At 42.4% G+C, this 25,680-nt stretch overlaps 1 protein-coding gene across 4 annotated transcripts in view; it reads left to right on the forward strand.

Annotated features, from left to right (window-relative positions):
• Positions 1-25,680, forward strand: part of ABLIM1 (actin binding LIM protein 1) — a 227,775-nt gene that overhangs the window by 22,807 nt on the left and 179,288 nt on the right. The window contains exon 1 of one of the 4 annotated variants that reach the window (XM_007469609.1): positions 1,888-2,131. The exons of the other annotated variants lie outside the window; for them this stretch is intronic. Coding sequence (XP_007469671.1) covers positions 1,888-2,131 — 244 coding nt within the window. Of the gene's footprint in view, positions 1-1,887; positions 2,132-25,680 lie in introns of those variants that run through there. 4 annotated transcript variants of the gene reach the window in all.

Below are 25,680 nucleotides of genomic sequence, written 5' to 3' on the forward strand. Positions count from 1 at the left end.
AGGCGTCTGTTTTAAACAGACTGGTCCAGGAACCATACTTTGGGAAACACTTGATAAAATATCTCACATTGTACATCCTAAGGCTCTTCAAAATAGACAAGCAAGAAATAGAACACATACCGCTTGTTTTACTCACTTTGAAAACTGTTTTCAGAGGAAGACCTTGGAAGGATCTCTTCTGGAGGCAACGCTGGTATAGGGCTTAATTTCCAAAATTTGAGGACAAAAATTCCACCATGTGACTATGGTGTGCAGAAGTTTCCATACTTGCACCCTCTGCAGCTCCGGCCCAATCTGGATGGACTTCGGGGCAGAGTCCATCTCCTCCATTCCCACTGTGCTTCCCATTGGCCTAGAATCATTCTAGCAAATTTGAACCCTCTGGTTCTTGAACTCTGTTACCAAATCCTGCATTAAAGATTAGGAGCTAATAATAAAAGAAGCAAAGATTTCCTTTCTCTGCTTCATCTCTCTATAGCTTTTGTGGAAGGACCTGTCGACTGTGGTAGAAACAGTCATGGTTTAGGAGGAGTCAGGAGACCCGGCTTCACCCTGGGCTTGCTGTGTTGTCCTGGGAAAGTCACTTAGCATCTCTAAGGCTTACCTTCCTCATCTTAAAATTAAAGGGCTGGAGTAGATCAGTGCTTCCTGAATGTTGGTCCTGGTATGGGGAACTTTGAGAAATATGTTCCTGGGCCTCACCTCCAAAGAATCTCATTCAGTGGTCGTGGCCAGATTTTGCATTCCTCAAAAACTCTAAACAAGATTCTTCTGCACAGTGATATTTGGGAACCACTGGACTAGACTATCTTTGAAGACCTTTCTAGCTCTATAATTCAATTCTGTTTAAAGTGTATAAGGGTTTTATTGAAAAGAAAAAGCTATTAGAGTAAAATAGCCCAATGACAGGAGAAGGAGCATGGTTTTATTCACTCTGACTTGTGACTATTGTGTGTTTATAGCCGGTCACATATTGTGCTTAACCTTACTGAGTGGATATCAGAGGGTGAATACTCATTACCAGGGTTGTCCTTTGTACATCAGCAGCCCTAACTGTGTGACAGTGCTGCTAGTTTGTAACTTTATTAATACACGCAGCTACCTTCATGATAATTCTGTCTCCATTATGTGATTCTTGTAGGGATTCTGCAATAGCAGAAAACACATGAAACAACATTAAGAATATTATTAGCTTTTGGATTAATGGAATGAGGCAGAAAGATTTTTTTTTTTTTAACATCTTTATTGGGGTATAATTCCTTTACAATGGTGTGTTAGTTTCTGCTTTATAACAGAGTGAATCAGTTATAAGGCAGAAAGATTTTCATGACACTAGGGGGAGGGGTTTCCCTCTAGAAAATGAAAAGGATTATTTACTGTGGCCTGGAGCTAGATATGTTGCTAGTTGAAGCTGAAGAACTTTAATTGAGCTCTCCCTTCCATGAGATATGAAATACTAGAGAACTTGGAATTATTATCCTGAGTTTTTTCTGATATGCACTTTTAGATTCCATTCGATAGATATGCCTATTCACAGTACTCTTACCAGATGATATTGAATAAGCTAGGAATAGCCGCGGGTGAATTCTTTTAGCTGTTGCAGCTATGTCCTTTCTCTTGCTCTGGATATTAATCTGATTTTTAAATATGCATTCATGTCTGACTGACATAGCCTTGAGTTCCTGGTAGCGGTTGTTTTTATACCTGATCATCTGTGTATATGGAGCCCTACCTAAGCTCTTGAGGGTAATCACTTAAATACATCTTCCTTAATCTTCTTTTCTGGGCAGTGAGAAAAAAACAATAAGGAGTCAGGAGAGCTGCGGAGAAGCACAGCTTCTTGGGAGCCTGGTATCTATTTCTAACTTCTTTGTAATCAGTGCCAAGATGCCTTGCTTCCTTGGTTTAAAGTCTCTGGGGAAATTGTTCAACTCGGTGAAAAGCAAAGTCACCTCATCTGAAAAAACCAGCACCAGGGGCTCATACAGAAGGAGACTGGTTGTCGAGGATGTGTATGTCCCTGGGAGCCCCTACCCTTCTCACAGGCGGGCCACCGTCACTCATTTGTTGTGTCTACATCCTGAGGTCTATTGCATGTTTGAGCACTTGGTGAACAACCTTGATCTTCTTGGTAAGTAAAAGAGCCCACTCTGGACATGGCTTTGTGTTTCGTGATTGGCATAAGTAATAAAGTGTTATCTAGAACCATTCTTCCATTATGTATTCTTCAAAGGAAACACTATCCTTGATATATAATTAATGGGGTGAGGGTGGGAGCAATGGAGTATGTAACATAAGTACAGCTATGGAGCTATATTCTGACGGTAATTTTGTCCATGATTTTATGATCTCAGTAACAAATACGTCTCTTTCCAAACTTGGTACTAATAATGGTCTGTAATAGGAAGTATGATGGAAAAGAAAGATCTCTGTCGATAGATGCTTTTCTTTCATATGATATGGGGTGAATGGGAAAGAAATATTCAAGGCAGCAGAGACTCTGCCACTAGTAAAGCGAGACCTGAGTGAAGTTGAGGTCTAAATTGTCACTGCCTTGGGTGTGCTGATCTTGTGAAATATTTTAAAAGAAAAGAAAAAGAAAGGATTTGTAATATTTAGAGAACTTGTTGAGGCTTCTTTTCAGTGAAATTTATTAGAATGTGGTCACTCATCCATCTGCCTGGGAAAGAAGTTGAGAAAGCCCAGATGAGGACAAGAGTCATTGCACTTAAAAGTTCTCAGACTTGGAAACTACAGTGATTTCTTGATTAATGAAGATGACATCCACCCAGCTGCTTACTCCTTTGTCAAAACCAGTACTAGGATTTGTACAGGAGGCAGAGGGCTATTAGACATGGTCCCTATAAACATGTGAAGATGAGCTGAAAGAGCCAGAAAACAGAATATATACTTGATAATTCTTTGCTAGAGAGGACGGCAGAGTTGGATTAAAGCCAGGTAAGGTAAGGGAGTTAACCTATACTGGGGTGTTTTGTTTTCAATTAAGTTTTACATAGCTTTGTCGAGATATAATTCATATATCATACAATTCACCCATTCAAAGTGTACAGCTCAATAGTTTTTAGTATATTTGCTGTTATGTGCAACCATCATCACAGTGAATTTTGGAAATATTTTATTGTCTCAAAAAGAAGCTCTGTGCCCTTTTACCATTATCCTGCCCTCACCCCAGCCTCTCCATACCCACCCTCCAGCTGTACGAAGCCTCTAATCTACTTTCTGTCTTCATAGATTTCCCTATTTTGGACATTTCATATGAGTGGAATCATACTATATGGTCTTTTGTGTCTGGCTTCTTTTACTTAGCATGTTTTCTAGGTTCATTCATGTTATCATATGAATGTATCAGTACTTCATTCCTTGTTATGGTTAAATAATATTCCATTGTATGGAGATATATATATACCACATTTTGTTCATCCATTCATCCATTCGTCAGTTAATGGACATTTGGGTTGTTTCCACCTTTGGCTGTTATGAATAATGCTGCTGTGAACATTCATGTACAATTTTTGTGTGGCCATATGTTTTCATTTCTCTTGGGTATATACCTAGGAGTGACATTGCTGGGTCATGTGGTAGTTGTATGTTTAACCTTCTGAGGAATTCCCAGACTCTAATCCAAAGTGGCTGCACCATTTTACATTCCCACCAGCAGCACGTGAAGATTCCAATTTCACCACATCCTTGGCAACACTTGTTATTATCTGACTTTTTGCTTCTAGCTTTCCTAGTAGGTATAAGGTAGTATATCATTATGGTTATACTGAGCTTTGACTGGGACAGAGAGAGGCTGGCTAGCAGGTCAGTGTCAAGGCAGGACAGGATACTGATCCGACAGGTGCTGACGGTTCCTGATGCTCACACTTCCTTGGTTCTCTTACTCCTCAGCGGTCTCCACTTCACTACTCCAGCCTCATCCTTTTCAGGGGAGCAAGGAGTGGGGATAGAGAAACCATGACTTCTGCCCCCAGGCCCCCTATAAGCCACCCTAGAAAAACTTGGTTCAGAGCCAGCTGGCCATGCCTATTATAGTTTAGGGCACCTCTCTCAACTATCGGATTCACATGCTGGCAGATACCTAAAATCCCTTTATTGAGGAAAAAAGTTAATTCATCAATTAGGGATAAAAACCAAACATGCAGCTTTCTGCTGGAGCTAACAATTATGAATGAGTTCGGTGCTTCTACTTAGTGATTCTACATACACAGTTTTACTCAGCCATAAAAAGAAACGAAATTGGGCTTCCCTGGTGGCGCAGTGGTTGAGAGTCCGCCTGCCGATGCAGGGGACTCGGGTTCGTGCCCCGGTTTGGGAAGATCCCACATGCCGCGGAGCGGCTGGGCCCGTGAGCCATGGCGGCTGAGCCTGCACGTCCGGAGCCTGTGCTCCGCAACGGGAGAGGCCACAGCAGCGAGAGGCCCGCATACCCCAAAAAAAAAAAAAAGAAACGAAATTGGGCTTCCCTGGTGGCGCAGTGGTTGAGAGTCCGCCTGCCGATGCAGGGGACTCGGGTTCGTGCCCCGGTTTGGGAAGATCCCACATGCCGCGGAGCGGCTGGGCCCGTGAGCCATGGCGGCTGAGCCTGCACGTCCGGAGCCTGTGCTCCGCAACGGGAGAGGCCACAGCAGCGAGAGGCCCGCATACCACAAAAAAAAAAAAGAAACGAAATTGGGCTTCCCTGGTGGCGCAGTGGTTGAGAGTCCGCCTGCCGATGCAGGGGACTCGGGTTCGTGCCCCGGTTTGGGAAGATCCCACATGCCGCGGAGCGGCTGGGCCCGTGAGCCATGGCGGCTGAGCCTGCACGTCCGGAGCCTGTGCTCCGCAACGGGAGAGGCCACAGCAGCGAGAGGCCCGCATACCACAAAAAAAAAAAAGAAACGAAATTGAGTTATTTGTAGTGAGGTGGATGGACCTAGAGTCTGTCATACAGAGTGAAGTAAGTCAGAAAGAGAAAAACAAATACTGTATGCTAACACGTATATATGGAATCTAAAAACAAAACAAAACAGAAAAAGGTTCTGATGAACCTAGGGGCAGAACAGGAGTAAAGATGCAGACGTAGAGAATGGACTTGAGGACACGGGGAGTGGGAAGGGTAAGCTGAGAGTAGCATTGACATATATACACTACCAAATGTAAAATAGATAGCTAGTGGGAAGAGGCTGCGTAGCACAGGGAGATCAGCTTGGTGCTTTGTGACCACCTAGAGGGGTGGGATGGGGAGGGTGGGAGGGAGACGCAAGAGGGAGGGGATATGGGGATATATGTATACATATAGCTGATTCACTTTGTTATACAGCAGAAACTAATACAACATTGTAAAGCAATTATATTCCAATAAAGATGTTAAATAAAAATAAATAAAAGAGATTCAAGGTAAATGTTTTTGGAATGAGCTGTTGATGCTCAGGAAAGAGATTAGGTCTGCCAGTAGAGAAGGTAGGAAGTCAAAGGGAGACCAGGTAAACTGTGGTTGATGGAGAGTGTGCTGGACAATGGCTTGTCAGTAGTTTCAATCACAAGAGACTAAGAGAATAAACAGTATCAAAGAGAGCCTGGGTAAAGGAAAGTGTAACCATCACTGGGGTATCAGTATCTTAGTGGAGGCAGATAAGGAAACCTGGGGGATTAGTTCAGTGTGTGGCTTTGGGGTTGGACATTTCAGAATTTGAGTCCCAGCTCTTCGACTTACTAAATGTGTTATTTTGGGAAATTAGTGTCTCCAAGTGAGAGTTTCCCCATCTGTAAGGTATGCTGAAGAACGCACACCTTACGTGATTGCTATGAGCAGGTCTGCCCCTAGGGCATATGGTTATCTGGGCAAATATTTTTTGTGGGGCCCCTGTTTACATAAACAATTTGAGTCACCCCAAATCAGTGTGTCAACAGTCCAATCCTGCTCAATCATGGTAAAGGAATACCATGCCAGCCTCAGGGAGTGATTATTCACCAAACTCCCCTCCAGGAATTGAGCTAGTTCCAGGGCTTTGGTTGGCTAGAGCTCCTCCAGGCATCTGGTCAACCCCCTGCACAGCAAGGGAGAGACAGAGAGGATCATTAGAGAGTGCTCCAAAGAGGAGGCTGGACTGCCCTGCCTAGATAGCACTGCTGGCCCCAGCTGGTCTCAGGCAACAAGAAGGAACTTAGACATTTTTGAGGAAGGTTTGGTTTAAGGGTAGGGTCCCTGCTTGCCTGAGTCTAAGGACAGCATTGATTATAAGGATTAAATGAGAACATGCACGTCAGAGGTGTTTGATATAGTGGCACACACAAGCATCTGCTAAATTTTAACTGCAATAAAAATATAATAGAGTAGTTTATTATTTTGAAAAATAATGATTTTGTCTTCCACTGCTGTGAAGCAATAGAGGTCCAGTTTTTGTGCTGCTGGGGTCCAGGAGTATACACAGCACAGGAAGTGGGGTTCCCAGGAAGCTACTAAGTGTGCTTGAAGTATCCTGTTTAGGACAGGTGCTTGAAGGAAGCTCACCCTCCTGCACTCATGTGTGTTCCTGTGCTAGCAAAGCCTCACAGTGCTCAGGAGCAGCTCCTGGCAGGATGCTCAGGGATATTTGGCAAAGGCCTCCTGCAGCTGCCAGAAAGACCTCAAGATGTTGCAGCTTCCTGTTTTTGTCTGGTGCTCGCTCCTGCTTTGAGCTGTGCAGAGCTCCACGCTTTTCAAAGTGCCCCTATGTGTCTTTCTCTTTTGTCATGCTCAAAACAACCCCCAGAAGTCACTAGAGAAGGAACTGTTTTCCCCCTTTAAGAACAGGAAAGGAATTGGCAAGAAGCTGGGACGTGTAGACACAGCAAAGGTATCAGTGAACGTAAAAAATAGCTTCTGCATGTGGATCTGATTGTATCTCTGATTGTGGATGCAATACCACTCTAGAACCACTGTCATTCATTGAGGGGCTGCTGTGTCTCCAACATTGTGCCAAGTGCTTTATAATTTTTCCCCATTTAATATTCCTAATAACTCAACAAAGCCAGTACTACTTTAACCTTTGTTTTACAGATGAGGCGTCCGAGGCGTCTGAGGTTAAGAAACCTGCCAAAAGTTATATAGGTAGAAAGTGGAAGAGCTGGATTTGGACCCAGGTTGGCCTGACACCCAAGTTCATGGTCTTAACCGTGATGTGGTAAGGCCTTAGCCCTAGGAGCTTAAGGACAGGTCATCCATGAGATCTGCTGAGCATTGGCAAACTTAAAATTTGTAAATAGTAGTTCTAAAGAAGGACTTTAACAACTCAAATTTAAAGATTCTCTTATAAAATAAATTGGTTTTGCCAGGAAACGTAGCAAATATTTCTTTTTCCTAGTTCATAATTACAAGCTATCTGCATGGGGTTTTCTCCTCACCTTACTGTCGGAACTTAGAGTAAGTTTGTGAACCTGTGTTGTTTTCTGACCTTCTGAGCTTTTGGGTCTAGTACAAATGAAAGAGGCATATTTAGGGCAATTACCTTCTCAACAAACAAACAAGAAGAGACTGGTGCTGCTATCAAAAGCCCTAAGGTCATCTGAAAGGGTTCAATGATTATGTTGTCAGCTGAGTCCAAATCCCAAAGCAAAATGTTCTGGACTGGAGACCAGGGACTAAAGCAGAGTTGGCAGTCCCCTCCCTGGTGATTAATACATTGTTGCTTCTTGAAGTGGTAGCAACCTGTTCTGTTATATTGTTCATGGCATGTAACACTGTGGTTCTCTAACTTTCTGTGCCCCTTTTCATCCCGTTTGCTGTCACTAATCCCAACTCCATAGATCAGACATTTCTGTCAAAGGGCCAGGGAGAGGTCTTGGACATTGTGGCCCAAAGGCTAGAAGGGACTTTTTGTTGTCCACAGTTTGAAGAGCACACCTTCCAAGACCCTGTGGAGCTTTTCTATCTCATCTTCCTTGTAGTGTTGAGATGCTGTGTTGGAAAAATGTTTTAAATACTTTGCAAATCTCAGACTCAATGGTGAAGACCCCTACCCACCCCACCTTAAATTTGAGAGGGCAGTTTGACTTCTGGCCATGAAAAAAATGTTTCCCAGAAGATGTGACAAGAAGGAATATCCGGTTCCTCCCCTCAGCCCTGCTGTCCTCGCCGATGGCTACATGAGTGGCTGTCTGGACACAAAGCGGTGACAGGAATCTGGTGTTGGCAAGGAGATGTGCTCGGTCGTGGCCTCAGTTCCTCCACCACACGAGGCCACCGGGGCCACATCCAGTTTGTTGATGGGATGTGGTTCCCTCAAAACAGTAGTCTTACTTTGACTTTTATTCTGTTGAGGTGGGAAATGATTGGTGGTAAACGACCTCTAAGTCTTGGGAGGGCATGGAAGGAGAGATTGGAGATTTCAGCTACGTGGTAAAGCATTAGACAGCCTGAATTTTTCATTGATTTGTAGTTATCAATAACCTCTGTTAACTTCCCAAAGCTTCCTATTCCATTAGTTTAATCTTATTTCCCAGAATCAGGGTGTCAAGCCCTTGACGGTCAGACCCTGCCTTTCTATCACATTTTCAGTCATTAACCCCCCTCTGCCCCAACACTCACACCAGAGGTCTTTGTCACAGATGTTTGAAGGGCCCTTTCACCTTCTCTCTCCGTGCTGTTCTGCTTCCTGCCATAGCCTTCCCGGTTCCTCTGACTCTCAGGCAGGATTTGCTTTAAGCTTTTCCTCCCCTGGGCAGGCTTGTCTTACCTCTTCCCTCATCCTCCTGTGTGCTGTACAGCATCCCATGCATCTCTGTTACCTGTTTATAAGCCTCTCTCGCTTACACACTGCAAGGTCCTCTCTGAGAGTGTGGAGGGAGCCACATTTCTATTTTCACTGTATTATAGTACCTAGTATGGAAAGAGGCTGTAAGTGTATGAGTAAATGAATAAACAGATGTTTGTAGAAATCAAATCGCTATGTTAGAATACAGTGGGCGTAAAATTATCCCCCTGCTTTCAAGTAGCTGAGGCCGGAAGAAACAGTTTGGTGCAGTGGCCGCAAGTTCTGGGCTGTGGGGTCAGGCTGCCCTGCCAAGTTCAAAGTGCAGCACTACTCATTTTAGATATTGTGACTTGGACACCATACTTAATATCTTTGAGCCTCAGTTTTATCACTTATCAAATGTGGATAATACTACCTACACTGCAGTAATAGTATGAGAACTAAAATAAAATATAAATATAAAAGAAGAAAATAAACTAGCCTTAGTAGCTTTTCAATAACTATTTCCCCCTTTCCTCTTCTCTCCACCCCAAATGTGGGAGGAGTGAAATAAATTCTTAGGTAATAAATACAATTAGTTTTCCAAGCAAGGAAAGATAACTTGGACCTGGGATGGCCAGGGAAATAGAAAGTAGGATTTGAGCTGGAAAACAGAGGAGACATACCCAGAATAGGAGTAGAAAGAAAATATCCCAGTGAAATGAGATTAGAAAGAAAAAAATAGAAGACATTTTTCACTTAGTTCCACTGCCTCTCTCTTCTTGGTCCAACCTTATTGCTTTGATGTATTTCTTTGTTTTTATTTATTTTTTTTTTAGGCCTAGGAATGTGGACAAGTAACTTATTTTCACAGGAAATGTTCCCATCTAATTTACTTCCTTAAGTAACTGAATATGCTGAAATGCCCCATTAGTTTTAATTATATGTATTAATACTTAAAAACGAATCTTATTTAAAGTCAGAAGGTAAGGCAATCTGTTTAAGTTTATTGTTTGGTGTTGGCTTTTTTCCCTGGCTTTAAAAATATTTTTATTCTTACTAAGAGTGGACTACCTTCGCAGAAACCCCTGATTTAGCATCATGTGATCCTAATGAATCTGGGATATGACCCCGTGCTTATCATCATAGATGCCTGTTAACTTAGTAAATCAGCCATGAGTCTGGAATGGCTCTGGGACGCAAGATGAAGGCTGCCAACAGGAAAGCAGCATAGTCTATTTGTGACGCTATTTGTAATGTAGCCAGGAGAGCGGATGATTCCTTTCTCAACCTCCGGAAGACACCACACTCAGAATGCAAAATCAGAATTCGTGGGACCTTCAAATCTAAATAGGCCAGAACTCTAGAAGAACTATGGTACGCCTTAGAATTCTAGATGTTTCTTAAGGATGGAAATAAAACTTTGACATCAACACCTTTCTCCAGGGAGTGGGAGACTGAGGCCTAGAGAAGTGAGGTGACTTTCCCCAGATCTGTTGGATAAATTAGAGGTGAAATTAGATGAAGAACTGGTCTCCTTTCTCCCTGCTCAACATTGCAGAAGAGAAGACCAGAGGACTACCAAAAATTGTTTTAGTTTAGTTTGAGATTCAGCTCAGGTGAAACTTTCCTTTGAGTCTTCTCCAGGTGTCCCCTCCTTGGGGAATACCACACAAATGCCCATTTATGGATAAGTATTTCCACCTTTATGCACTTTTATGCTTGGTTATATCTATTTGTCTTCATATCTCTCTTTGCCAGGTAGTAAGGTTCTTATTTGCAGCAAAGTGGTTTTAGCGGGCTTTGTTTCTCCAGTGTATAATAAATGCTGTGCTTGGTAAGTAAACATATTTCATACATTTAAAAAATTAAGATATAATTCACACGCCATAAAAATATGCCATTTTAACATGTACAATTTTGTGGGTTTTAGTGTATTCACAAAGTTGTGCAAACATCACCACTATCTAATTCCAGAGCATTTTTATCACCCCTAAAAGCGACCCTGTATCTGTTAGCAGTCAGTCACTCCCTGTTACCACCACTCCCCAGCCCCTGGGAACTCCTGATCTATTGATACTTTCTGTCTCTATGAATGTGCCTATTCTGGACATTTCATATAATTGGAATTACACAACACATGACCTTTTGTGTCTGGCTTCTTTCACTTAGCATAATGTTTTCATGGTTCATCGATGTTGTAGCATGTTATCAGTATTTATTTCCTTTATATGGCTATGTGGATATGCCACATTTTGTTTATCTATTCATCAGCTGATGGACATTTGGGTTGTTTCTGTTCTAGGGTATTATGAATAATGCTGGTAGGAACACCTGTATACAAATTTTTGTGTGGACAGAAGACATATGTTTTCAATTCTCTTGGGTATATACCTAAGAGTGGGATTGCTGGGTCATATGTTAACCCTATGTTTAACTTTTTGAGGAACTGTCAAACTGTTTTCCCCAGGGACTACACTATTTTGCATTAAAATTGCCCTTAATACAATTTTAAATTAAGTCAAAACTATTCCCCTAATATGAAATAACCGGTTTTCATTAAAGTGAAAAATCCCACGTGTACATTCATGCCTGTTTATACCCTGTATCTTTTTTTTTTTTTTTTTTTTTTGTGTTGTCTTTGAATGGGTTTTTTTATCATGGTGATGCTGGCTTCATAGAATGAGTGAAAAAGCACTTCTTCCTCTTTAATTTTTTAGAAGAGTTTGAGATGGATAGGTCTTCTCTCTTCCTTAAATGTCTGGTAAATTCACCTGTGAAACCATCTAATCCTGAACTTTTGTTAGTTGTCAGTTTTTAATTAATGATTCAATTTTATTACTGGAAATTGTTCTGTTTATACTCCCTATTTCCCCGGACCGGGGCACGAACCCGTGTCCCTTGCATCGGCAGGCGGACTCTCAAACACTGCGCCACCAGGGAAGCCCTATACCCTGTATCTTAATCTTCAAAACCTCATATATCCTTACAACTTAAAGGTTTGCAAACATATTACATAAAGGAAGGTAGGATCTTTACTTGGTGACTTTAGTTAGCTGGTTTTGTTGTTCCTGCTACAGGTGCCTTAGGATAGCCCCCAAGCTTTGTTTGGTTGCTGTTTAAAGATTTTTCCTCATCCAAGTTCTGTAGCCATAGATAGCAACTGAAATGAATCAGAGGATGTCAGAGATGTTCTGACTCACAGTGCCCAGAAAAATCCAGCTCACAGAGGTTTGCATGTGGGCCAGTGGAGAAGGGAGCATTCTCATGACATAAAATAGGTCCCCAGTGGATAAAGGTGGGCTTGGGAAGAAAAGTCACACAGTTGGAGCCACTGCCAGCACCCAGCTTTCTCTCTTTATGTCTGTCACACCCCGGATCATGTTGTAATGTCATTTTTGACATCACTAGAATATTCTAGGGTGTTTAACATTTGCTCTTCGTGTGGGACAATTCCCAGTTCTGTTTCCTATCACTCTTTTCCCTGAAGCGCTATCATGTGGTTCTAATATGTAGCTGGATACGTTCATCTGTTATCTTTTCCTCAGGCCAGACTTGTCCTTGAAGTGACACTCAAACTCTGTAACCAGTTGGTAGCCAGCCCTGTTGCAGGGGTACTGGCTACTTAATAATTAACTGCCCCATCACTGAAGTCATCAATTGCTACAATGTTATCATTGATGGAAATACTATGTGATGTTACTTTGTTTAGTAATATTTCAACTGAACTTGATCTCGCATAGATCATGGTTCAGTTGGTCTATTTTAAGATTTTAAAGAGGACACGAGAAGCTACTTTCAACACGTTTCTTGGTTAGCTCTTCTATCTGGATACCAGGAGTGGTCTAGTTCATTTCCTGTCTGTAGCAACTGGTGAAAAGATGCTGAGCCCAACCAACTTTCTGTGACTCTTCCTGTATTTGGGGAGGACCATATTCTACTTGAAGCTTTCCTCTATCTCTTTTGCTAAACGGCAAGCATTCCTTTCTTCAAACCTTTATAGCATTTTCTCAGTACTTCTGATTCCAGTCCCTTTCTACTTCCCCTTAAAGTTATTTAAGTACTTGTGCTACTTGCCCTACTAGAATGTAAGCTCACTGAGGGCTTAATCTAGGCATCTTCGATCTATATATCAGTCAGCTTTATGAAGTTTTATGTATTATAGATGTTCAGTAAATGCATAATTAATGAACCAGTGGTAATTTCTTTTCATTCTTCCCTGAATTTTGCCCACTTTGCTTTCAATTGTGTGATGCTATGGCTTAAAGCTGTTTTTATGGCTTTGTTGCTTTTTTCTGTGTGTAAATTTAATGGCCAATGAAGCATATTGGTAAACGCCCAGCACTCTTAGTATATTTTATTCAGGAAGGGAAAAATATAGTGTATAATTCAGATCCAAAACCAAGAAGGATTTAAGTTCTAAATATTTCCCTTCCTGTCCTCCCTCCAATCTCCCCAAACCTCAACAAATCCAATACATATGCAGAGTGTTTTCTATCTTGCTGGGGAATGGTGAGAAGGGAAGAAAGGAATAAAACTACCTTTTATACCTCTTTCAAAAATACAGCCAACGTGGCATATGGCATATAGTACTAGCACAATCTTTGGTGCAATTGTAGCAATGTGAAACTGTTTAAATTTTTAAAATGAAAGCCCATGTATATATGTAAATAGAATATTATTATAAAATGATTCATTTCTACAGAGCTTGATAAATGTCATAAATCACATCCTTTCCCCCCAAAATATAACTGCAGTCTTAAAAGACTTTTGGGGGCATATTGGTTTATGAGGCAGTTGTTTGTGCTGACCCCTGTGACCAGAGTTAAACCAAGTAGCCTTATTGACATATTTTAAAGGAAGAGGCACTTAGCTGCTTTCAGGGGCATTAACTCACTCATTTGATGTTTCTAGGAACCAGGTTTGACTTTTAGAGGTGAATGCCAAGGAAATACGAGCATTCAAAAGAAGGAGGAATGTATATGTGTAAGAACATAGAGAGGTCTCATAGGAACCCAGGAAATGCTGAGCAGTCAGGCCTCAGGAAGCATAGAATTCCAGGCTGCTCCAAGACCATCTGTTCAGTTTTGGGGAATGTCCTATTCTCTTCCCTCCCAACTGGCTTCCTCTGACACTTTACCCCTTGGAATTGTGTTATCCACATGTCTCTATGAAGCCTGCCCCTGGCCTGGCCTTACTTGATCTTTTAATACATGTACCAGCCCCTGACTAGGACTTTTCTATATGACTCTTAGTTCAGAGTCCCAGAAGTGAAAACCTAATTGACCCAGCTCCTCTTTCTCAAGGCAGGATATACATTGTAAGTGCTTGACCAGCTGAGATATGGGTCCCCCGTCCCCATCCAGTGTGTACTTATGATCCAGTCAGCCACAGCCAAAGCGTGAAGTCAGTTGTTCAGTGCCCACTCAGAAGAGGGGTTGAACGGGGGCAGAAGAGGAATGATTAGGGCAAGCATCCCCCAAGGCATATCATTACCTCTGGGCAGTGACTCTATGTTGATAATGAAAGTCTTGTCATGAGAAATTCCAAGGCATTTTCATAAATATGCAGGCTCAATAACTGGAAAGAAAAATAAAACTCTATGTGGGTATCCTTGGAACCAGTGTGTCATCTCTTTTTCATTCATCAACCTCTCTGGAGGAAAGATACTATGGAAATCCTAGATAGAAATAAATGAGAAACAATTTTGGATCTTGAACCAAGAATCTGAAAAAAAAAGAATCAGTAAAAAGGTAAAGGTGTATTAACTCCCTTTTAGAACCGTGAAGATACATTTGCCTTGTGATACCCTTGGCCTTACCAAGTCCAAGTGATGGGAGATGAAGCAGACAAATAGGGGTTAGGTTTTGCATGATCTCTAAGCAAAGATGAAGCAATCAGGTGCTTCCGTGAGATGCCTACATCAAGAATCTTGGACTGTCTGGTGCAAGTCATCTCTTCCTGCTGTGAAGACAAGGACAGTATCTCTCTCATACGTCTCTCCTACCCACTTCCTGATATTTGTTAGTTGTAATATTGTTTTCATGTTGGTCTTTGCTTTCTTTGCTCAAAAGAGCATTCCCATTCTCTTTCATAACCATAATCCAGTAATTGGGGTATCAGTTTCATATTTAACAGAATTCACTGCTCACTGCTAGTCCTTTAACTACAATATTTGCATTCCTGAGTTTATTTTGACTCATCTCACTCATCTCTTTATTGACTAGATGTTGATGTGAAGCTGTTTTCCAAAGAAGTGTTCGTGCTGTTGTATTTCCTGACCACCTCTGTGTTTGTGGTTGGTTTGTCCATTGCCTTTATGTCTGAACAACATTTGGGCTGAGTGAAAGGTTCTTGCGACACACACTTTCTTTCCCTCGAGATTTTCAGGTATTGCTCCGCTGTCTTCTGTGCATTAGCATTGCCACTGAGAAGTCTGAGATTAGCTTGAGTTTTTCTCTTTTGATGAGTGATGGGCTTTTTCTGTCTGGATATATGGAGAATGATATCCTTTGAAGTTCAAAAGCTTAGGTTAAGACCTGGAGTTAGCATTCTGTATCAAACTTTGTTAAAATAGTATCTCTACACACTTGAAATCTGCAAGTTCAGATCTCTCTCTATTTCAGGGAAATTCTTGTGTATTAGGTCTCTGAATATATCTTCTGCTTCTTAAATTCTCTACTTCTGGGACATAAGTTTTTTCATTTTCCTTTATTTTGCACATCTATTGATTGTCTCTCATTGTTTTAGGGTCTTTATTCTGCATTCATTGAGATCATCTCAAACTTTTTTCTATCCTAGGAATTAGATATTTCTCAGTGTCTGCTCTCTTCTTTGATATCTCATTCATTCCTGTTGATCCTGTCTTGGTCCTCAGTTTCCACTTCTTATTTGTATAATCTTTTTCTTCATCTCATTCTGTTGTGTCATCATCACACACATGAGCTCTTTTTAAATTTCATACACTAATTCAACATTTTGTGCCCGTTCCCCCTCACTCTTGTCTCACACGGAAGCCAGAAGGATCCAGTGGGAATGACAATCAGATCATGCAACTTTCTCTGCTCAGAGCCTCCAATGGCTTCCCCCCTCACTCACTGTAAAGCCAAGGTCCTCACATGACTGATAGGGAGGGGCCTAACTCTTCCTCTTCTCTAACCTCACTCCGGCTCTCACTCCTTGAACACACCAGGTCACCTCCCTCCTTCAGACCTTTGCTCTTACTGTTCACTTGTCTGGGCTGCCCTTTCCTCAGATATCCATATGGCCGCTCCCCTACCTCCTTCAGGTTTGCGCAAATGGCACTTTCTCAAAGAGGCCTTCCTCGGCCACTCACTTCAAACCACAACTCCTTCCCCCCAACTCTCTTTCTCCAGCCTTGATTTTTCTCCATAATACTTATCACTTCTATCATCTATATCATATGATATATATATATATATATATATATATATATATATATATATATTTTATTATGTACAAAGTTATGTTAGTTTCAGGTGTACAACAAAGTGATTCAGTTATATACATATGATATATATATATATATATATATATATATATATATATGTATATTTTATTATATCAACCACATACACACACAACTAGAATGTAAGCTCCATCACAGCAAGGATTTTTGGCTGTTGCCCTTACAGCAATATCCCAGCACCTAGAACAGTTCCTGGCACTTAGTAAGCACTCAATAAGTATTTCCTGAATGAATGAGTGGGCTGAGGTTAACTTTGTCTTCCTGGGGAGGTTTCCTAACACTGAAGTCCAGTGTTTCTTGGATGGTTGGCATCACAATGCCTTTTTCATATGGCAGCAAAGGTCATGTGTCAAGGTATCAGGAGGGGGTCTAAATTCTTTAAGGCATTGTAAGTAAAATTCCCCACATTTGATAAGAAAAGGCTCCCTATAGCCCAAAATGGTTTTGAAAACTTGAGCTTTACAGTTTTCCATTATCCTCTTTTTGTTGTAAATTGATGAAGCAGTGAGAAACTAAGTAATAACAATCGTTATTACCTTCCTTGAGCTCCTTCTGGATGCCAGGCACTTTCATTTCACAGAGAGCCTCTTTCAGCCTCACCCAGTACCAGGTACATAATTTGCAGGGTCCAGTGCAAAAGGAAAATGTGAGACCCCTGGTTCACAGTGCAGGAATAAAGTGCCATTAAAGGTACTACAATATAAAGCTTTTTTTTCTTTATTCCACAGACTCTTTCTCACCTTGTCATAATGTCTTTATTTGCTATTTAATGTTGTCCTAAATAAAGTAAAATTTTAAATTGTTGACATGAAATTTGACCTTTCATGTTTACACCATGCACCGCTCATTTTAAACTCAAATATAAGAGCACTGAACCCGTTTGTGAAATTGCACAATTTATATTTCATAGATCGTAGATGCATATGTATTTCATTCTTTCCAGAAGCGTGGGAATTCTGCACCCAAATAGCTCAACTGTTTTTATTTCACTTCTTGGATGCATGCGTATTCTAGCGACACTCTCTACCTTTGGCTTACTGATGGGTTAGGAAGGACGGAAGGGAAAGGGGGCAGTAGGCTGTCCTATCTTTCCTTTTGCTTCTATATCATCATTTTCAGTGTAAGTGGTTGGCTAAATAGGGAAGTTACATGAGTCGGAAAGGATATGATAGGGTCCCTTGGTCGTTTGTGTTTCCTTGAACCCCTTGCCTTCTTTTTTGCATTCTGGTTTGGATGGAAAGTGACCTCTCAGTGCTGCTGTTTATTCAGTCGTAGATGTGACACACTTCCCTTGCACTCCCTGAATTCCCATGCATCACGAGTCCACTGGAATTGGGAGCTCAGGGGGCATCGCAAATACCACCTGTGAAGGGGGCAGCAAGAATGCAGACACACATCCTGTACCTCTCTCGTCTGCGCACACGCATGCTCCATTGTCCCATCCAACCTCACTTATAAAACACAAGCTCAAAGATAAAATTCTTACAAATCTCAATATAACAAGAGCAGAGCATTAAACCAAATGGAGGGCCCATCTGAGCACAGGTTCCTACACAGCTTCCCAGGTCGCTCGCCCAGGAAGCCAGCCCTGTCCTCACCACAACCTCACAAGTGGAGCATGTTACTACCGTCCACAGATGAGACTGCTGAAACCCAGAGAGAAAGTAACATGCCCGAGGTCCCTGAGCCTGTGGCAGAGCTGGAACTCAAATCCTGGCTGTTTGATTAGGTTTCCTGTGTGGCCAGTTAGCATGACAAAATAACCACAGGTAGGAGGTAAGACCCCAGGGGTTTTGGCCATTTCCAAGTAATTGTGTAACCTTGGACAAGTCTGCCTTAGGACTTTAGTTTTCATCTCAGTGTGGAGCTAATGCCTATTTTTTTTCATACAAGTTATAGTTTTTCACAAACCAGAGGGTTGGTTGCATGGTCCCGTCTCTCTTTGTCCTGAGAGCTGGAGGAACTCACAGAGATGTGTGTTGGGTGACACTGCTGTTTTTCCTGTGGCAGCACATGCACTAATGGCCATGCACTTTGCATGCTTTATTTGGCCTGTCCCTCAGACGATGGCTGAAATGTCCCAGGAGAATGTGAGAAAGGTTATTTTCTGGGAGTGTGCCAGGGCCTAATTAGAGTGAAGGGGGCAAATGGAGGCTTTATCAACTTTGCAGAAATTCTGTGACCGTCCCCCATAAAACTTTTTTAGTTGTCTCTCTATGTAGACCACAGGAATGCTATACCTTGAGGATGATTAGACAGGGCAGATGATTGAATTGCAACTTAAAAGACTTGAGAATGTGGATCTGGGCAAACCATCTTCCCCTGTCCAGCCAAGGATGAGCCCAACAGGCCAAGGGGATGCGATTCACCTGGCAGGTCCTATCATAAGACGTCCAAGAGCCAATGAAGGATAAGGTATCAGGAGAGAAGATCATTTTATACAGACAAGGCAAAATGGAACATCATTTCCATTGTGTCAAGTCTTCTGGAAACGCCAAAGAAGTTGATGTACATTGAGTGCATCTTGACTCAAAAAATGTCTGTGTGTGTGTGTGTGTGTGTGTGTGTGTGTGTGTGTGTGTGTGTAGTTGGGAACAGGGGAAGGGAGACTCTTTCATGACCTCTGTGGAATGAAGCCAAAGCAAAGCAAAGACCCAACAAAGCAAAAGACCCAACAAAGCAAAGGGAGGGCCCATGGCTTTGGATTCTGACAAGCCTCTTCCCTCAAGTGTAAAGATAATAACATTATCTTATCCAGTTGTTAGGAGGATTAAATGAGGTGATAAATGAATGTAAAGAGCGTAGAATGGTAGCTGACACATAATAAGCACTCTGTAAATGGGAACAAAAGTGGTACTTAGGATTAGTTATTAAGGAGACTTTGTAAAATGCTACCTGGTTAAGTTCCTTTCAACTCATTTCTCCCCACGGTGAATTATTGGTTTGCATCTTGGCAAATACTTTCAAGCAACCACTAAATTGATTTATATATGAGACTGAATTTACTTTTAATTTACTTGAGTAAGATTTTTAAATCAGCCTTTTTGATATAAAAATGAATACTTAGCATTTTGACTTACTATGGTAAGCCAGTGACATTTATTCCTTAGAATTCATCAAATATCACATTCCTACTTTGTGCCTATCACTATGTGAATACAGATATTCACATGTGATCCCTTCCCTCAGAGAGCCCACAATCTTTTGCAAAAATAGACATATAAATCCTTCATTGCAGTGTAGTAAAATTCAGAACACTGGTGACATTAAGTACCAGAAAGAAGGGGGTGTTGCTAGGAAAGGCATCACAGCTCCAGATGATAGGAAATGACCGTTTTTCTTTCCCAATAGCTGTATTTCTACCTAGAAAATATTAGGGGAAAAGATAAAGCCAATAGTAAATTGTTAGGGGAAAAAAAGGTCTTTTTTCCCAAGTAATTCAAAGGTATTTCTGTACTTGTGAACTTCTCGTGTGCCTGAAATTAGGCTAAAATTCATGAAACTCTCTGTACTATCAAAAGATCCTTTGAATTCCAGTAATAGGTTCCAGTACACTTTCAGGAAAAAGGCTTGTTTTGTGCTCCCTCTGCAGTTTATATCTTTAGTGGATTATTTATAGAGAGCTTTAAATATACCTTAGTAATTTTTCCTAAGCTGCAACCTGTTGTTTAGGTCCAAACTCAGAACTGGCTTCTGAGAAGGACCATGGGGAAGTTTTGGATACAAATATAAAATAATTCTACTTGAAGAACTCATGGAAAAGAAGTTTGCTGGGCATTGATTCTGTGAGATTCACATGGAAAAAATCCTAAGAATTCCCATTGAAAACATGAGAGTGGGATCAAGAGAGATCAGACATTTAGGAGTTTGTGTCAGACTGTGGGAAACTTTGGAATCATCACTACTAATAAATTTTCATGAAGATTGCAGTGAATGTCAGGATGATTGTTATTTCAGCCAACTGAGAAGATGGAGGTTGTTTTTTAGATGTGGCAGCATGGGCTACAGCTGTGTTTGTAAATTTCATGTTCATATACTTCCTGTGATGCAGGCCCCTGTGCTAGGCCAGTCAGTGGTCCTTCAACACTTAAGGAGCTGGTGCAGCTCAAGCCTCATCCCGGAAAATCTGAATCATCAGACCTTGGATGGGACCAGGTGTATGCATTTAAAGAACCCCTCGTATTTTTTTATCCCTGGAGGTCTGCAGGCTGCACTCTTGGGAGTCTAGCAAAGCATGAAAACCTCCTTCCCTTCATGGAGCTCACAGCCTCATTGTGGACATGAAGCCATCACTACAGGAGGATAAGCCAATCCCAAATGCTTTGTGCTACTTAAAGTGCTATGTGTGGGATGTGCCTGGCTGTCATTTTATTCTATTTCTCAGGGAAATATTTAAGTACACTAATAAACATAGACACTTTCTGGGCATGTCTGCTAAACACGGGACATGCACACACCAACACAATCCAATTTGGAGGAAGGAGGCAGTATGGTTGGAAACACATCATGGCAGACTTTGAAATGCACCCAAAGTCTTTTGAACTTAATTGGTAAAGAAATAGGTAGCTCAGGTCTGAGACTCTCATCACATCACTTCTAACGTCCGTCGTCCTTAGTGTGGCATTCAGAGCCCTCCATGAACTGCCACCCTGGCCTTAGTTTGAACCTCTCCCCATTCCCCTTGAACAGTGAGCTTGATACCTCGTCCCATGGGGAGGCCATGGAATGATCTTTCCCCCTTTCTTCATTTGGCAGCCCTCTCTTACTTCTTTACTCCTCCTAGAAGCCTCTCCTGACTCCCCAGATTGGGCTCAGTACTGCTCTGCACCCTGTGCACCCACTTCTGTCTTTTTTTTTTTTTTGTCTGCATCGGGTCTTCATTGCTGTGCGTGGGCTTTCTCTAGTTGTGGCGAGCTGGGGCTACTCTTTGTTGCAGTGTGCGGGCTTCTCATTGCGGTGGCTTCTCTCGTTGCGGAGCATGGGCTCTAGGGTCCCGGGCTTCAGTAGTTGCAGCACGTGGGCTCAGTAGTTGTGGTGCTGGGTTTAGTTGCTCCATGGCGTGTGGGATCTTCCCGGACCAGGGATCAAACCCATGTCCCCTGCATTGCCAGGTGGATTCTTAACCACTGCACCACCAGGGAAGTCCCCCCACTTCTGTCTTACCACCTTCCTAACTGGGTTGAGAGTTTTTGTGTGTGAGCATCTCCTCCACTAGATGGTAAGCAACTCCAGAGCAGTGATTTCTCTCTTCCTGTTTTGGTATTGCCAGCCCAGTACCTGACGTACCGTAGATGCCCCATAAATGTCTGCAGTGAGGTTGATAGATGTAAACATTAAATGGAAAAAGCAAATAACAAACTCATTCTCAAGTTTTCCTTCAGTTGGATTCTGCTAGAGAGGATTTTGAGCACTATCTGCCAGTGAGTCCAAAGGTGTTGAGGGATGGGTGGCCATGGAGGGGTCCTGAAATTCCTGCCCTGTGGATGCACAGGCCATAGGCAATCCGTGGCTCTGTAGGAGAGAGCAGTGAGGATGTGGACTCCATCAGGTTGCTTGTTTTCTGCTTTTCACATTTCCCTCTTAATTGGCATGGCTTCTTTGGAAGTGATGTACTCTTGATTTTTTGCCAAGAGTGGCTGTGTGCTCACAAAGCTTTTCTCTCCAACAAAATGGTTTCTGTCCTTTGGTCACTTGTGGACAACCCTGGCTTCATTTTGTGAGTGAATGACAAGGCAGCAGTGAGTCAGTTTGGGGGAATAAAACAACAAATGAACCCACGGGTTGGTGTCTGTATTATGAAGTCTTATCTCATCTGAGTGGAATGAGATTGAGATAAGTTCTTTGGAAATCTTCTCTAGAAATAACAATAAAAAGTCCTGCTGTCTTATGAACTGTACATTTTTTATTTTTTCCTTCATTTATTTTGCTGCACTTCTTGTAGCTTTAACTAACTGTAAAGTAGAAAATATCTGTGCTTTGCTTCTATTCTCAAAGCTCTTAATTATTTGGCCCTGAGGCTGGAGACAAAAACAATTTGGTTTTACTCTGCCACATTCCAAAAATAACTTTAGTAATACCCTCTTTGGTTATCTTAGAAGTGTAGAGTGGATGCTTTTATCCTAAAGTAGCAGTGTCTGACTGTTGGGGGGACTTTAGCTATATGACTGTTGTTTAGTAACTAAATGCTGGTGACTCATTCACTTTGACTGTGGTACAGGAAAATTCTTTCCATGGAAAACACAGGAGGGGGGCAATCTCTCTGAACCACTATGTAGTATTTTCCTTTGGAAAAGGCTTCTCTGGAAATGAATAGGCACCAGCTGTTACTCTGCTGGCGTAGTCTCCGAAGCGGCCAGTGAGCCTTCCTCAACCAGGGTTTCTGTGCAGTTTATCCACAAAGGTATACAGGTAGGTTCAGAGCTGTAATAAATCAGTTTGGTTAATAAACTAAAATCTCAGGATTAAAAATGGTCACCCTGAATAAAAGAGAAATTGAACTAATTGCATTTACAGTGTCCAGAATATTTATGTATGATTTGGTTTGGACTAGAAACACAATGGTGTTTCAGTGTCACATTCCGTGGGGTGTGGGGCGGGAAGGGAGAGAGAGAGGGTGAGAGAGGGGGTGCCTCAGTGAGGGGCTAATCTATTGATGCAGCAAAAATATAATAAAATAAATTCACCTGCTAGGCTCACAGCACCAAACTAATTCCAGTTCTCCGAGTTTAATTTTGCTTGTCCGCATCTCCTTGCAGGCTCTGAGGGTGTTAGGGCTGGAAGAAGGAGGCCGTGCGGTGCTAGCCGTGAGCTTTCGGGGATGGAAAGGGCTTGTCCCCTCCTGCTCTTGCGCCCTGCCCATCCCTCTCGACCTGAGGTCGTGCTGCTCTCATGCTTGGCTCTTACTTATGAATGGAGGTTAGAGAAGCCGCTTAAAGGCTCTATAGAGCTCACACTCCAGCAGGCTGCTGACTTAGGAAAAACATGACCCTATGGGGCTGCAGTGGGGTCAGGGAGGACCGTGGGAGAAGTTTGTGTCATAGAAATGACGACCCATGGGTTGGAGGGGCCTTATTAGCCCTTTCTTACAGGCAGAGATGCCCAGGCTATTAATAGTAAAGCCCTGAATCACAGATGTAGGAATGTCACAGCTGCTTGAGCTCTGCCACTGTTACCCGGGGGAAAACCAGCCCCACCCAACGTCATTTCAGCTACAAACAACCTCGGAGGCAAAGATGAGGCATGTTGATTGACTTCATTCCTTCCTGTTACCCCAGCTCTCTTAGACCCAACACGGTACAATATTTGCAGTAAAACAGTCGAATCCTGGCTGTGCGTTCTGGTTCTGCAGGGCGGCTCGTCCATCTGCCGCTCTCTCCGAGCCACAGCATCTGCCTTTGTGTCTCTTGCTCATCACATCTCTCCCACATGGTGGGGAGGCCAAGCAAACAATCTGGATTTCGGAGACAGGTGCTGGAATGGGGTGGGCGTCGGCTTAGTGACCCCAGCCTCCACCCACCCCCACCCCCCGGAAGTCACCTGCTCCCATGAGACCAGCGTATGCTCCTGCAGGTCAGAAATCAAAAGCCTTGTCACTTGTCAGGTTTCACTGCCACTGCCGGATCAGGCTTAGGCTGGTGAGCGGTGCAGGGGTGACTGCCCTTCACTTTGTGGCTGGGAGGGTTCCTCCCTCACGTATACACAACCCAAGAGGGGCTTGTCTAGAAAACTCTAAAGAAGCAGGGAGAAGGCGGAAGTCAGAATCCTACCTGGATAACTCAGATTTTTACTTTGATCCTGAATTTGATCCTGGATGAGGAATTGAATCCTGAAAGAGCTTCTTCCCAGGCTCCCTCTCATTGTCCGATGGGTCCCCCGCTCCTCCCATTTCAGGAAAGGGGTCGGGGAGCAGCAGAGCAAATCACAAATCAAATGTCATTATTCATTTTTCATTATAATTCAGCCTCCAGGACCTTAAAAGTTGAAGAAAATGAACTTGAAGGCACCACTAGCATTATTTTTCTACCAAGTCTAATTTTATTTATTTTGGGGGGGGTAGGAATTTAACACATATTTACTTGCATAGATTTAAATTGCAGTTTCTACAATAAAAATAGAAAGGTTACTCTTTCACTTTTTTCTTTTAACATCTTTACTGGAGTATAATTGCTTTACAATGGTGTGTTCGTTTCTGCTTTATAACAAAGTGAATCAGCTATACGAATACATATATCCCCATATCCCCTCCCTCTTGCGTCTCCCTCCCACCCTCCCTATCCCACCCCTCTAGGTGGACACAAAGCACTGAGCTGATCTCCCTGTGCTATGCAGCTGCTTCCCACTAGCTAGCTATTTTACATTTGGTAGTGTATATATGTCCATGCCACTCTCTCACTTCGTCCCAGCTTACCCTTCCCCCTCCCCGTGTCCTCAAGTCCCTTCTCTACATCTGCATCTTTATTCCTGCCCCTAGGTTCTTCAGAACCTTTTTTTTTTTTAGATTCCACATATATGTGTTAGCATACGGTATTTGTTTTTCTCTTTCTGACTTACTTCACTCTGTATGACAGACTCTAGGTCCATCCACCTCACTACAAATGACTCAATTTCGTTTCTTTTTATGACTGTGTAATATTCCATTGTATATAAGTGCCATATCTTCTTTATCCATTCATCTGTCGATGGACGCTTACGTTGCTTCCATGTCCTGGCTATTGTAAATAGAGCTGCAATGAACATTGTGGTACATGACTATTTGAATTATGGTTTTCTCAGGGTATATGCCCAGTAGTGGGATTGCTGGGTCATATGGCAGTTCTATTTTTAGTTTTTTAAGGACCCTCCATACTGTTCTCCATAGTGGCTGTATCAATTTACATTCCCACCAACAGTGCAAGAGGGTTCCCTTTTCTCCACACCCTCTCCAGCATTTATTGTTTGTAGATTTTTTGATGATGGCCATTCTGACTGGTGTGAGGTGATACCTCATTGTAGTTTTGATTTGCATTTCTCTAATGATTAGTGATGTTGAGCATCCTTTCATGTGTTTGTTGGCTATCTGTATATCTTCTTTGGAGAAATGTCTGTTTAGGTCTTCTGCCCATTTTTGGATTGGGTTGTTTGTTTTTTTGATATTGAGCTGCATGAGCTGCCAAGGCTAATTTTATCTATTCAGTTGGTCTGAAAGAAGCTGAATTGACAGCAGCAGTAATAGGAGACTAATAAGCTAACAACTGACTAGTTTTCCTTATTGGAACAGTCCCTGGCTTGCCTCTCGGCCCCCCTCTTCTGGCAATCGTTTATCAGACCCCTGGAGGGGGCCAGGGCTCCAGAGCATTCTGATGCCCGTTTTCCCGGCACGAGGAATGCTACGTGGTGTCAGTGACCAGAGATTAGGACACTGGAATTTTGCATTTGTTACAGCAGCAGCTGTAGTGAGTGGCTGAGGCCGAAGGGCAGCGTCCCCCCGGCCGCCCCCAC

The sequence above is a fragment of the Lipotes vexillifer genome, unplaced genomic scaffold, assembly GCF_000442215.2.
Source record: "Lipotes vexillifer unplaced genomic scaffold, Lipotes_vexillifer_v1.1 scaffold240, whole genome shotgun sequence".
NCBI classification, from domain to species: Eukaryota; Metazoa; Chordata; class Mammalia; order Artiodactyla; family Lipotidae; genus Lipotes; species Lipotes vexillifer.